The sequence below is a fragment of the Pleurodeles waltl genome, chromosome 2_2 (genome assembly GCF_031143425.1).
Source record: "Pleurodeles waltl isolate 20211129_DDA chromosome 2_2, aPleWal1.hap1.20221129, whole genome shotgun sequence".
Lineage (NCBI taxonomy): Eukaryota > Metazoa > Chordata > Amphibia > Caudata > Salamandridae > Pleurodeles > Pleurodeles waltl.
Window position 1 is genome coordinate 777,602,170 of NC_090439.1, and position 13,199 is coordinate 777,615,368.

Below are 13,199 nucleotides of genomic sequence, written 5' to 3' on the forward strand. Positions count from 1 at the left end.
GACATGTCAATGGTGAAAGAGTGTTGATTGGGAGTTATGTTTTGGAAAACATGTGGCTGGCAAGACTGTATTTATAAAGCGAATAGAAGCTAATAAAAAGCAAATAGAAATCAATGCACAGCTCCCAATGAATTTTCTGGGTCATAGAGAGAAACCTGCTATTATAATACCTCGTGGGAACAGAAGAAAATAAGAATGGAAGCCTTATGTCCCACCTCCTCTTTTGGCCCCTATACCCCTGCTTCTTGATCATAGTACACAAGTGAAGCCCAGGACTTTCCTTGGCCAGATAACCTAGCAAGTGCTTATTGTTTGCAGAACTTCAGGCTGAGAGCACACTGAAGTTCATTGGCTTGCCCCCAAACCTTGGCTATACTCTGAAATCATAGTTAATGTAGACAAATGCCATCTTTGGGGTTCCCAGGCTCGTGTTTTGTCCACGTAGTCACAAAAAACCTTTAATCAAGTAGCAGTGCAATACATCATTGTTTGCCATGAGACAATGCACAAAACACATTGAAACGTAGGAAGCATTGGATATATAATTGACCAGACCCAACACCTTTACGGATTGGCACAATGCCAGGAGGCTGCGATTAGAAGCACCTTAAAATCATCCCGTAATTCTTCACGGGTAACTCGTTTGTTCATCAGACACAGTTCTCCAGTGAACCTAAATTGAATACTTCGTCTTCACAATGGGAAAATTAGGCAAACAATATTTTAAATCATTTCAACATTAGCAGGCTGTTTATACATCACAATTTTATTTCTCCAATGCAATTTTCACTGTTCACTCTTTTGATCACAGCATAAATTATCTGATCCCCGAGTATCTTCTCTGCTTGACACTGCTGGTCTAATCCCTGGCTTCCTGTATATTTAAGCTATTTGATCTCTATTTAATTGGGTCATCCTCTCTATTCATGTAATCCCTTTGGGATGGTCCCGCAAAGGTCTCTTTGCGTAAACTACTGGTCTGATTTTCTCTTTTGTTTCCCATATTTATCTTCAGTAATGACATAACTGATCGTTGCTTTATCTTGCTCTTGGTATCACTAATATGCTCATATTTTTTTCTTTCCTTAAATACAAACGTAATGGTACTGAAATTGTATTATGATTTGTAGGTTGGGGGCTTCTTATTTAATTTGAAATTGTGCTTTAGAGTCCTAACTTCATAATTATTTTTTCCTTAATGATCCTTATTTGCCATTGTTGATGTAGTTAACATTAATGATGTCCAGTATTATTGTACTTAACTTTGAATTTAAGCGGCTAAAGTCTATTATTTCCGTTTTTCACTTTTCATTAGTATTTTAGATTACGTATTTCCTTTGTTTAAATAAGCTTGCTTTATAACCTTAATCGCTTTAGCTGAGTGGCAACTGTTGTTGGAACAGTATACCCCTCTGCATCTTTGTAAGACCAGAGTGTTTTTTTTTGTTTTGTTTTTTAACTCTACTAGTGTCACTGTTGGTGAGGCAAAGGGCTCTTCGCGGGTCACTGCTGACTTTGGACTCCGAGTGAGCTCACCTAGAGTATTTAAACCTCTAGTCATTCTCCAACCCAATGTCTAAAATTTGTACCAACTATAATAATAAAGGTGGCCTTCTAGCCTCAAATCAGTTTGTATCTGTTCACCTAGTGTAAAGAAATAACCTCTGGTCAGAAATACTGAGAAGTACACGTGTGCCCTATTTAACCCGCCCGTTTTTCAAAGAAGGGACATCTGGTGCCATATTAGCTAACTAAACAGATTCTAGGAGACCGTTCTTGCATGCAGATTGGTGCGTTATAGTTTTACTGCTGCCGCTGCTTATGTGTCCTTATAACAAACAAAACGAAATGCAAGGAAAAGGTGCTTCCTTGTATTCATAGACCAGTCTCATTTTGTTTTGCTGAGCCCTATCTTTTTGTGTTGTTGAAGTATTGAGTGGTTTGCATAGAAAAGGAGTGGAATTGTGCTTGTAAAAATAAGGAATATGTTACTATAGTGATATTACGATTAAAAATAAGAAACTACTACTAAAAGAAGGGCTGCACATAAAGTGTTATTCATCAGAAAAACAGTGCCTTTCGAAACACTGTGCTAAGAAAAAGAAAGAAATACTGTATCGAAGAAAAGCGAGCTTCATCGGTACCTTTCCATGAGAAACGAAAGCCTTTTGGATTATCGTGTTGGTTGCCATTGATACTCCAGAGTTGATGATGATAAACAACGGGAAAAGGGGTAAAAAGATAGCCTTCTTAAAATCATGTCCCGCTAATTTGCTACCCTAAAATATTTACTAAAAACAATGTTGAGATCTGTTAGTTATTTAGGAGAAAATATGGTTCTCTAAACTCGGTCGTCCAATATAAGAGGTTAAAAATGAGCCATAAAAATATCCGCAACCCCACTTAACGATTTGTCTCCAATATCAAAAAAAGCTGGTGGTTGGTGATAGGCAACCCACTATGGCCGCAGTCGAATGCATCTTTGTTCGTGATGGTTTTCAAAGCAGTGTTTTATCAGTTTTAGAAGTCTTGTTGAAAAAGCTGCAGTGGCTCACCAGGCTCCTGGAATGCCGGGGTTGTAAATGTGACTCATGGTCCATATATTGCTTAGGGTTTCAGTGTGCACAGATGCCTAATTTAAGTTTTGTATATGTCTCCATTTTTTTTTGCATAGGGAATGTTGTGATTAGGCTTTTGCTATCATGCCCAGGTGGATCGAGGAGAAAGTTAATTTGTCCTTTGGTTCACATTCTGCTTCAAGCAAGTCTCAACCATCGACTCCAACCATCTCGCACACCTCTGCTCTTAATTTTGGGAATCATCCTTTTATAAGGATCGGGGGAGGGTTTAGCACTTTCAGTTAGGTAGTAGCCTTTTGTGATCCACTGTCTTCGGAAATTATGGTGTGATGTGACAGCAAACAGTTGCTTTCATTGCTTACTGTACTGTGGTAACCCTGTGTTCATACTTTTTTATTGATTTCTTGTATACCAAATCCTTCATTTTTTTCCCTGTTTAAATGTTTTGACACCCCTCTTCCTGGCTCCTCTCTTGGCTTTTTTTGCCACAAATTATCCCCTTGTTCAGCGATGTTTACTTATTTTCTGTGCTACTTGGTTCCCTCTTCTTATGTTTCACTGGTGCTCAAGTCACTGGCTTTGGAAGGATAAACGGTAAGGTCAGTTTTGCCGTGTTTTGGACCTGCAATTTGAGGATTATTGCATGTCTTAGTGGCAAGTGTCTATTGCATTCATTCTTACTGGATCAGCTTTAGTAAACACTCCCTCTACTGGCCTCCGACGTTGTTGTTTGTTTTTGCAATCTTTTCCTATTTTTATTTTAATGCTATACTCCTTCCCACACCTCTTGTTCAGTTTCAGGGACAGGGACTGGTGTCCCCGGAGGATCAGGGCTTCAATGTTTCAGCATTAATTCCATGCCATGACATCTCTCTCCCATCTTAGTGAAATACAACACATATCCGGCATGACAGAAGGCAATGTACTTTCTTGCTTTAGTTCAAACCCCTTCCTAAGTTGCCAGCCTGTGCACGGTGCAGAACAGCATTGTGCTTAATTTGAATTGGACTTAGGCTCTTGTTTTGTTGGGAGCGATATTTGTGAAATATGACTGTAATGAGCATTAGCTGTCTGCTCACTTTTGTAAATTGTTTTGCTTCAGTTTTTTAAAATAAATCGTTTATTGTTTTCATACTGAACAAACACAAGTATAGGAAAAATAAAATAAAGTGACAAAGGTGCACCCTATACCAGCAAGGAGCACAATTAATGACCAGTGAGAGATTCGGTGAGTATCAGGAAACGTCTATAAAGAAATGCGATCTCTACAAATGTGTAAATACTAAGGGGTCAAGAGGGGAGGGCACTGCAACATGGTTCCTTTGTGGTACTGAGTCCATGGTACTTCAGTCTATTTTCTTTGGTGGGGCAGAGTGGCCCACGGCTAGGAGCCAGTCCGTCATTGTTGGGCTGGAGGAAAAGGGAGAGGATTGATTTCTCCTTATGGGCAATATCCCTTTTTGCTTCTAAGAATCCCATCTCTTGTCCTGCCAGCACACACTGTGCCCTGGAATTTCCCATTATGCCCGAAATTACTACCTTTGGGTTTAGGTCAGTGGCAAATATTAGGTCTCTATTTCTGGAAAGTGCTATCATTGGGCATTCCCAAATGATGTGATGGGAATACGCAGGTTGGTGAGTACACTTAAAGCACAAGGTGATTAGGTTCTGCCTCATACGCAAGAGCCTGGAGGGATTAAAATACACTGTATGTAGGCACTTAAATTTTAATTAATCATAGTCTGGCTGAAATCACTAGGGTTTAGGGGGAGGCATGCAAGGCTCAACTCACTCCTTGTCTTCTAATTTTCCGAGATCTCCCTCCTATCTGGATCACAGTAGACCCTTGTGATGCCCTCTTAGCCAAGGGGTTGAAATGTTATTTTGACTTCTAGTAGATTAAACTGTGCCACTGTTGTAGCTGATCTCCCCGGGGTTCCAATGCATGCCGAATCTGGAGGTACTAGAATATTTCAATAGTTGGAGATTAAACTCCTGCGACAACTGTTTGAGTGATTTGATGTGCTTAGTTGTACATCCCATGAAGTAGGAATCCTTATTGGATTCCATCTCTGAAAACACTCCAGTCTCGGCACCTGTGGTAGCAGAGTCCCACTATATAGTGGGGTCTCCGCTGTTAGTTTCCCCAACCAACATATTTGTCTCATGGCTTCCCTACTGTGTTGATGTAGAGGTTGTGTGAGCATCCATGAAGTAATGAGAAAAAGACCATGAAGTTTCAGACGTATCAGCAGAAATCCAATCTTTTACAGGGACTGTCTGGGAGGCCTAATAGTAGGCCTGAATGTCTGGTGTTTCCAACCCCCCCATTATACGTCAGTTGCTTATACTTAACTAGGGATGCTTTGTTAATTGGTGTCCCGTTTCAGCATGGCATGTAGGTTTTGAAAGAAGGGTTGCAAAAGGGGAAGAGGATAATTCTGCTGAATGAACAGAAACCTGGACAAGGTTGTCATTTAAAAAAAGGCATTGTGCTCTATTATATTAGGAGGGAGGGTAGCCCAGCCCTTCGCACACCAGAACAGTGGAGATATTTTTACGTCTCAGATTTTGCCTGTATCCATTGAGATCTTCATCCCAAAGTATTTAAAGGTTTCTTCTGTAATTTCAGCTGGGAGGTATTATATGGTATCTCTGGAATTCCATCTCAATGGAACATATACCGTTTTGTCCCAGTTTCCTCATAAACCTGCCATGTCTCACTTAACCGCCAAGGAAATGGGCCAACCTGGACAGGGGGTCACAGGGGCGCTGCAGGTAAAGGAGGAAGTCATCTGCTTATTAGGAGACCCAGTCCTCGCATCCACCAGACCAACAGCACAGTTGCTTACTGTGCCAGGTGCTCCATCTCGATAGCAAACAGCAGAGACAGTGGCCACCCCTGTTGTGTACCCCATCTTCTTCTGAAGTGGAGAAGATAATAACGTGTTTTGACTCTAACTCTGGCCCAAGTAGTTATATAAGGGGCTTGCACATAGGATCGAAAAATAAGGCCCAAATCGTAGACTCTCCATGACACGGTTACAGGAAGAGCCAAGGCACAGTGTTGAAGGCCTTCTAAAAATCCACTGTGTTCAACTCTGCATCACTGGTGAGTTCTTGGAGTTTTGCTAGGCGTCATGCACTCTGCAAAGGCAGTGACAAGAGCCATGTGTGGGCATAAAATCATTTTAGTCCGGTTGAATGGGTGATCTGATTACCTTTACTAATCAATCAGCCAGAATCTTAGTGAGTATCTTAACTTCTAGATGAATAAGAGAAATTTGGCAAAAGGAGGTCCAATCTTATGGCAATTTCCCTCCTTTAATATAACAACAGTGGTGGCACTGCACAGGCCCAGTGGAAAGGGGTCATGGCTCCTCAATTACTCAAAGAGATTAAGTAAGTGGGCTGTCAAAAGATGAGAATTAAAAAACAAAAACAAAAGAAAAATCAGAACGGAACCCGTTTGGGCTAGGTGTTTTTCCTGCCGGGAGAGCAGTGATGTTCTGTTGTACTTTTTAATGGTAATAGGAAGGTCAAATTCCCGACCTTCCCTTTGTCAGAGAGGGGAGCAGAAGATAATTTAGTTTTGTTCTGTCCTTTTCGAGTAGTGGTGGGATGTCGGCTTTATATAGTGCCTGATAATAGTTTCTGAAAGTGTCTGCTATCTGCAAGCTGCTTGTGAGATAACTCCCCAAAGTATGACACATTGGTGATTCTAATCTAATTGCCACATCTCGGCTTGCCTACCAGTATATCAGCTTTCCAGCTTTGTCACCCAGTTCGTATATACGCTGTTGAGAAAGTGACCAAGCCATCTGGGGTGCGCCAAGCAAGTCCTGGCGAATCTTAAGTGGAACCTGGCCAAGGTTTCTACCAAGCTCTTTGGAGTTTGCACCTGACATTCGAGATTCAAGGTGGCTAATCTCCCGCTCCATGTCTGAAATTGCATGGAGCTAGTCCCTTTCTTTCACGCAAGCGCAGGACATCAGCTTCCCCTGCCTTAAAAGGGTTAGTGCTGGGGGCACCGAAGGTTAATCTCAAAGGATTCAGCTAAATCCTTCCAGAGCATGTCAACAAGGCATTTGTCATGAAGCAACTAGGAGTAGAGGCACCATAGCCCTCCCGGTTCCCTCTTCATCCAACAGAGGGTCAGCTGTACTAGAGAGTTGCCTGACAGACCCCATGGGGAGTATCCAGACTCCCATATCTCCTTAGTGTTTATGGCAGGTATGGTAAAAAAAAAAAAATACATTTGCACTGCTGAGTTGTTGGTATACTGACTTGTGTCCATCCCATCTACGCCAAGTGTCTATCATACCCATCGCCGAGGCCCATGACTTAAGGCCCTGCGTGTGAGAGCAGCCGCAGATGCCATAACTTCCAAAGCAGAGTCCATCACAGAATTACAGTGGCCTCTCACCACAGCCAGGACTTCGGAAAGGTATGCAAGCAGCTCTGTGATTTTGGACTGCATGCCCTCAACCAAAACAGGGGAAGGCGAAGACACTGAGCAGTTTCTGTGACTTCATATCCACCATCCTAACCATCACCCCACTCGCCCAGTTCCCCACCACCACTGAGACATCACATATTTAACCATGGTGTCTGTCAGTACTGCTGAGCCTGCCAAGACGCATTGTCTTGTCAATTTAATAGCCATCCTGCAGCAGTCTCTGGTGAACCTGAAATGGAGTACCCTTGTGTAGCTCTGACATCCCTGAAATTGGCATTGTGCACCTAGATTATGTTGCTCTTGAGGAAACAGGGCATATATTGCCTATTGCCTAACGTATTGCATCACCCTCCCCCCTCCCCAATTGTATTATTTAAGCCAATAATGATCCATGACAATAGTCTCCAATGTTTGGGCATTCCGCATACTAATACTCTCTCTCCCTGCCTCAATGTAATTCAGTTGGATTTAAACCCCTCTGATGTCTTAAGAACTACCGTGGCCATTACTCAGTGGAAGGAGGCAAGGGGAGGAGTGCAAATGGGGTCTGGCATCAGTCTACCCTCCAATGTCCATCGCCCCTCTAATGTCAATCAAGTGGAAGCTCGTCCTACTCCGCCTATCACAGGTCAAATGCTCAGTACAGAGGGAATATGTTGTTTTCTCATTTTAACACTAGCCTAAGTTTGTGTGCATTTCACCTTTTGTGTGTTCCTTTGAGCTATCGTTTATAGTTTAGAGAACAAATATCTCCACAGTTCAAAAACTTAAACAAGAACCTGTGTAACCTCTTTCCTCTTTAGTCATCCACAATCCATTATAAGTCTCCATAAATTAGTAACAAAAATCTCTCTACTAGGCCCTGTGCAGCTACCGTTGCCATATTTTTATTTATTTATTTTTAGTCAAGACCAGTGTTATTTCAAAAGTGTGTAATATGTATATTTGAAAAGAATGCATCTAGAACGGAAAACTAGCGAAAATAGAAACAAAACACAAAATATGAACGTGAGTTTGTTTGGTGTTGAAAGGAGCAATATCAAATTCCCACCCATTGTTCTCAAAGGGTAATAACCCTTTTTCAGCACTCCTAGTATTGGTGCGGAGTGGTATGCCAATGTATGTTATTTTTGGCTATAGTATTGAACTAAAATATTTTGACTGTCACTGGAAATGCAAATCTAGTGCAAAGGTCCTGTGTTATGTTTGCATCTTCAATACATAAACAGTTTTTCAGAATGTGTCCATGAGCGTGTAGAGGTTTGCATATCCACCATAAGTCACATATGCAATGCCTGTTTTTTTTTATTTTGGTCTGCACTGGAGACCCCGAATGTTATTCTTTAGATCAGCCCCAGATGTGCATATGAAAATCCTTTCCCAGCTATTTCCCCATTTGGTAATTTAAATGTGTTTGAAACTTCTGTAATACCTCGTAAGAGCCTTACATGATACATTTTTTGTTCCAAATACTGTCAATTCGGCCTGCTCTTGATTTTCTTTCCTGAGTCCTAGCACCTCAGTTTATCCATTCCATTATTTCTTCTTTAGACATTCCAAATTGTTCTCTGTATTTTTTTGAATGATTTAATCTAACTACAGATCTAACAACTGTTTCATGTGCAACTGAAACTAGCTCTCTGTTTTGCTCTATTTGTAGCTCTTTAATTTACAGAAACTGTGATACTGACCGGATTTGAATGAAACACACAGTTTTCAAAACAATTTCACAACAGGTAGTTAGTAGGTGTATTGTTATTATTGTCTTGTGTGTTGCACGTTTAGGTACCTTTATGAAATGAGGCATGAACTAAGTTCTCTGGGTTAAACGACAGTTGGTATCACTCATGTGTATATGTAACTGATCCTAAGGAGAACAGGTGTTTGAAGTATCTTAACTGGTCACTCATATATTAGTGTGGTGGGTTTACAGTGTATAATTGTTTGAAAGTAGACTTGTTAACACTGGTAAGCTCAATAAAACAGACATACTTTGTTGTCTCTAATTTGGATGTCTCTTAGCATGATGATGATTTAACTTAAGTCAAGCAGAGCTAGTTATGTTAAGTCCCTTGTTATAAATGCCATCCAGATAATTATGTTTGTTAACATTTTCTTCCTAAGGTTTTGTAAAACAGTAAGTGGTTAAAAGTTGTCAATATTGTAATCAAAGAAAAGGATGAGTCGAAACCAAGATACATGCCTTGAGGGTAAGAATTATGTAGTTAATTTTATTGTTAGTACAGCTGTTAGTTTATATGAGTATGGGTTGTATTTCTGTTTACTTGTAAGTTACCAAAGTGATTTATTTTATGGGCCCTGATGAAGCGCTCTGTTGAAATGCATTGAGCTTAATACATCTTAATGTTCAACACAAAGTGAATGGAATGTACAAAATAAAGATGATCTATCTCTGATTTCTGAATATCTGTTCTTTAAATTAATCATACAACAGTAGTCCTCTTTCAAGATTTTATATTTTGTAATATAGCAGATTTTTGTATGTTACTACATATAGCACCCTACCATTAATCTTAACGAAGTTCATCATAAATTCAGTCTACAAAGAAACCAACAAAGTCCATACCAGTGCTGTTGTGCACTGTACAATAACTAGTTAGCATCATGTTAACTTAAATGCCTTAAACAGCAACCATGTATAATGTTGATCACTTTTCATTACCTGGTTCTCTCACTTACTTTGCCTTTCTTTGAAAAGCTCTGTTAATAGAAATCAGTTTTCACCACTTACAAAGAGCCCAAGAGAGGTCTTTGGAAGCAGGTTGCTGGCGCTTACATGCCAATAACACTATAAATAAGTGGAGTATGGTTGTTATTTAAACATACCAAAGCCTTTCAGATGCACTCTTTTTTCATTTTTTGTACTTATCATTTATGCCGCTGTCATGGAAATAGTTACCCAGGCAGGCAGGGAAGGCATTTGTGGCAGAGTGTTGTTTGGAAAGCAGTGACCTGGGTGCTCATGGGCAAGCAGTGACTGAGCTGGGAGCAGTGTAATAGGTTTGTGGTTTCACTGCCCTAACCTGCAGCTTTTTGTGAGCTACAACCTGCTCTCATTGAGAAGGCCAGACAGTGTATATGCATTATGCTCACAAAGACCTTGACCTTAAAGTTATTCTGGCTTTCTTCTTGTCAAAAGAACCAGGTGGCTCAATAGCAATGTTTAATTTGTTTAAGACAAATATATTTAACAAACATACAATTGCCTAAATGTTTTCTAATTAAGATGCTGACCCTTTCCACCATGCGTGCGGTCCAGTTCTGCAATGGCACTGCCTACCACTCAGCCGCTACCCTTGTCCTACTCTCTATATCCTGTGCTCTTACACCACTGTCCCCTTTTCTTCCTTTCCCTTTCCCTTCCTTTTTCTTTTCCTATTTTAATCACTCCTTTCTGTTCTTGCTTCATTACTCCCCCCATTCTTCAATTGTCCTCAACCTTCATCTTATTTTTCACCCTCCGTTCTTCCTCCTAATCTGTGTGCCCCTTTCCCTTTCTGTTCATATGCTGTCTTCTTTTCCTGCATCTCCCCCTTCACCCACTCTTTTGCATAAGCTCTTCCTTTAGGCGTTGTAACTCTCTTCGCCCTCCCCTCACTTTTTCACCTACTCTCTTACACTGCCCTCCGTTGGTTATCTCCCATCTCTACCCTGATCTCTTCTTTCTCTCATTATCACTCATTTACTTCCTCCTTTGCCCCTCCTAAAATCTTTAATTTCCTGTCCACGTTTTCCTTTATCCCTGCCTTTCTTTTCTTAATCCCTCACTTCATGCCAATTTCCCCATCTTCTTATCTCGACTTTACAATGACATGGTGTTCTCCCTCTCTTCCTGTGTCTTTTTCAACTTGTCTTTCTTTTCCGGTCGTTTTAAGGTCTTCTCTCTTCTTTTTCACTTTGGGTCCTCCCAGGCTCTTCTCACGTCTCCTACCTTCTTTCTCTCCTACTGTCTTTCTCATTCCCTATAGTTCACTGTCATACCTTCACCTTATTACCTTCCCTTTCCTCTTCCTCTGCTCAGTTCATCGCTGTCTACTTCACCTCAATTTTCCCATTTTCCTCACTACTCATTCCCACTTCCTCTGTCCTAGTACTAGTTATTATTTTCCTGTGTTCTCCCACCACTTCTCCTGTTTCAGTTACTTTCTGTTTTTCTAGTATCTTTCCATCTCCCATCCTCTATATTTTCTTCATTTTTTTTGCTGTCTGTGTTGTGGCTGTAGTGGGAGGAACCAGGGAGCTATAAAGTCATTCAAAACAACTCAGGTTACAGCACAGAAAAGCACAAATGTTTTCAATTTCCAGGTACTGTGGTGCTGGCTTTGCACAAGTACTTACAAATTTAGGTTATCCGCATTGGCACTGCACAAATTGTGTCCTCTCTGATGAACCTTTTCGCACTTTGTGTCATTCATGGAGGTGCGCAAAATGGATTGTGGCATTAGGTGCCCTCACTCTCCTGGTATTAGTCTTTTATGTGCACAGCACAAATCTATAGATGTGAACTCTGGGGCTGAAATTATTTGTTGGGCGCCAATCCTGGGGAACACACAATGTGGGATAAAGCCTTTTGGGAGCATACCCTGTCCAAAAGACAGAAGATGATCTCAAGGCTCACGTGTTGTCAGGTATGCAATTTTTAAGATTTGGGTACAAATATCGCCAAAAGACTTGAAGTGCCAACCAAGGGTATCTGGTTGCACTGGTCCAGGACGAAGTCACAAGTTTGTGCTGACTGCAATGGAGCGCAGGCCAGGCACAAGACCAAGATTAGCCCATTGGGGTTTGTACCTTATATCCTTGGTGCATCGTCTGCACGGTGCTGCTCTGCGAGGCATTGCATCGTCCAGCGTTGAAGCTGCCAGGCTTTGCGTCTGTCCTGATGAGGCTGGCAGCTGGGCAGTGTTGCTTTGTGTTGCTCAGCTTCCATTCCAATGAGGCTTGCAGCTGTGCATCAAGGCTTTGTGGGGCTTTGCTTCTCTTCAGTTCCAATGAACCTTGCAGCACTGCAGTGATGCTTTGTGGAGTTCTGATGGGGATGACAACTGGGCTGGCATAGCACCTTTATCTCCTCTTCCAAGGGTCCATGACTAAAGAGCCACCACTTGGAGGAGGGTTAGGATTTGCACCAGACAGAATACAGTTGCAGGGTTCAAGAAGGTTGGAGCCTTTTCTGTCCCTGAGGCTCTGATCAGGAAGCTAGCCTTGGAGTCACTCTGGTGGCTTTAGGGTCAAGGCACAGGGCCAGTTCTTCTTATTCAAGTAGCAGAGCAGCAGGGCAATAGAGCGGTCCTCCTTGCAGCAAAGCAGTCCTTCTCAGTGTTCCACAAGTGATCTGAAGAGTGGTTCTGGGATTCCTATTTTTACACCTGGTGCATCCTTTGAAGTAGGATAAGTTTCTAGTGGTTCCCCTTTCAAAAGTGTTTGAAATTTCCTACCTCCCAGCCCTGGTCCCACTGTGTCTACTGGAACAATAGGCAAGTGTGAAGTCTTGTGTGAGGACAGGGCAGATCCCATTCAAGTGCAAGTATGTTACGTGTCAGCTCCCCCCACCCCTCCCCACCCCACCATCGAGTTAGAGATGGTCTAGTCTCAGAGACCCTCTTGTGATGATGTCTGGGAGGAATACACAAAGCCCAACTGCCGAACCTCACCTAATCATGTGACCCTGGAACAGGCTGCAGAAACCAAATGTTTTAGACACAAAAAATGGCAACTTTCTAAAAGTGACATTTTCAGAATAGTGATGTAAAATCTGACTGTGCCATTAAAGAGGATTTTTAAATTACAATTCCCCAGACACCAAATTTGACTTTTCTATTAGCTCAAAATCAAAAGTTATCACTTAATAAATGTGATCAAGTAACCCAACACCCCTATGTGGGAGATAGGCCTTGCAATAGTGAAAACAAACTCTCACATTCATTTTTCACTATCAGGACATGCAAAACTTAAAAATACATGTCTAGACTTTTAAAGGCATCACACTCTGCCCTGTGGGCTGATTAAGGCCTAACGTAGGGGTAATTTATATTTATTAGAAAGGAAGGCTTAGGCCAGGTGGAAGATTTATTTTGCCACTTCGAAATGGAGGTTTAAAACCGTACACACTGGCTGCAATAGCAATCCTGAGACATGTT

General features: G+C 41.5%; 1 protein-coding gene across 4 annotated transcripts in view; it reads left to right on the forward strand.

The window, feature by feature from the left end:
* Positions 1-13,199, forward strand: part of ZC2HC1A (zinc finger C2HC-type containing 1A) — a 234,617-nt gene that overhangs the window by 39,203 nt on the left and 182,215 nt on the right. For 2 of the 4 annotated variants that reach the window (XM_069220392.1, XM_069220394.1), the window contains exon 2: positions 9,163-9,248. The exons of the other annotated variants lie outside the window; for them this stretch is intronic. In XM_069220392.1, coding sequence (XP_069076493.1) covers positions 9,218-9,248 — 31 coding nt within the window. In that variant the 5' untranslated portion in view covers positions 9,163-9,217. The remainder of the gene's footprint in view (positions 1-9,162; positions 9,249-13,199) is intronic. 4 annotated transcript variants of the gene reach the window in all.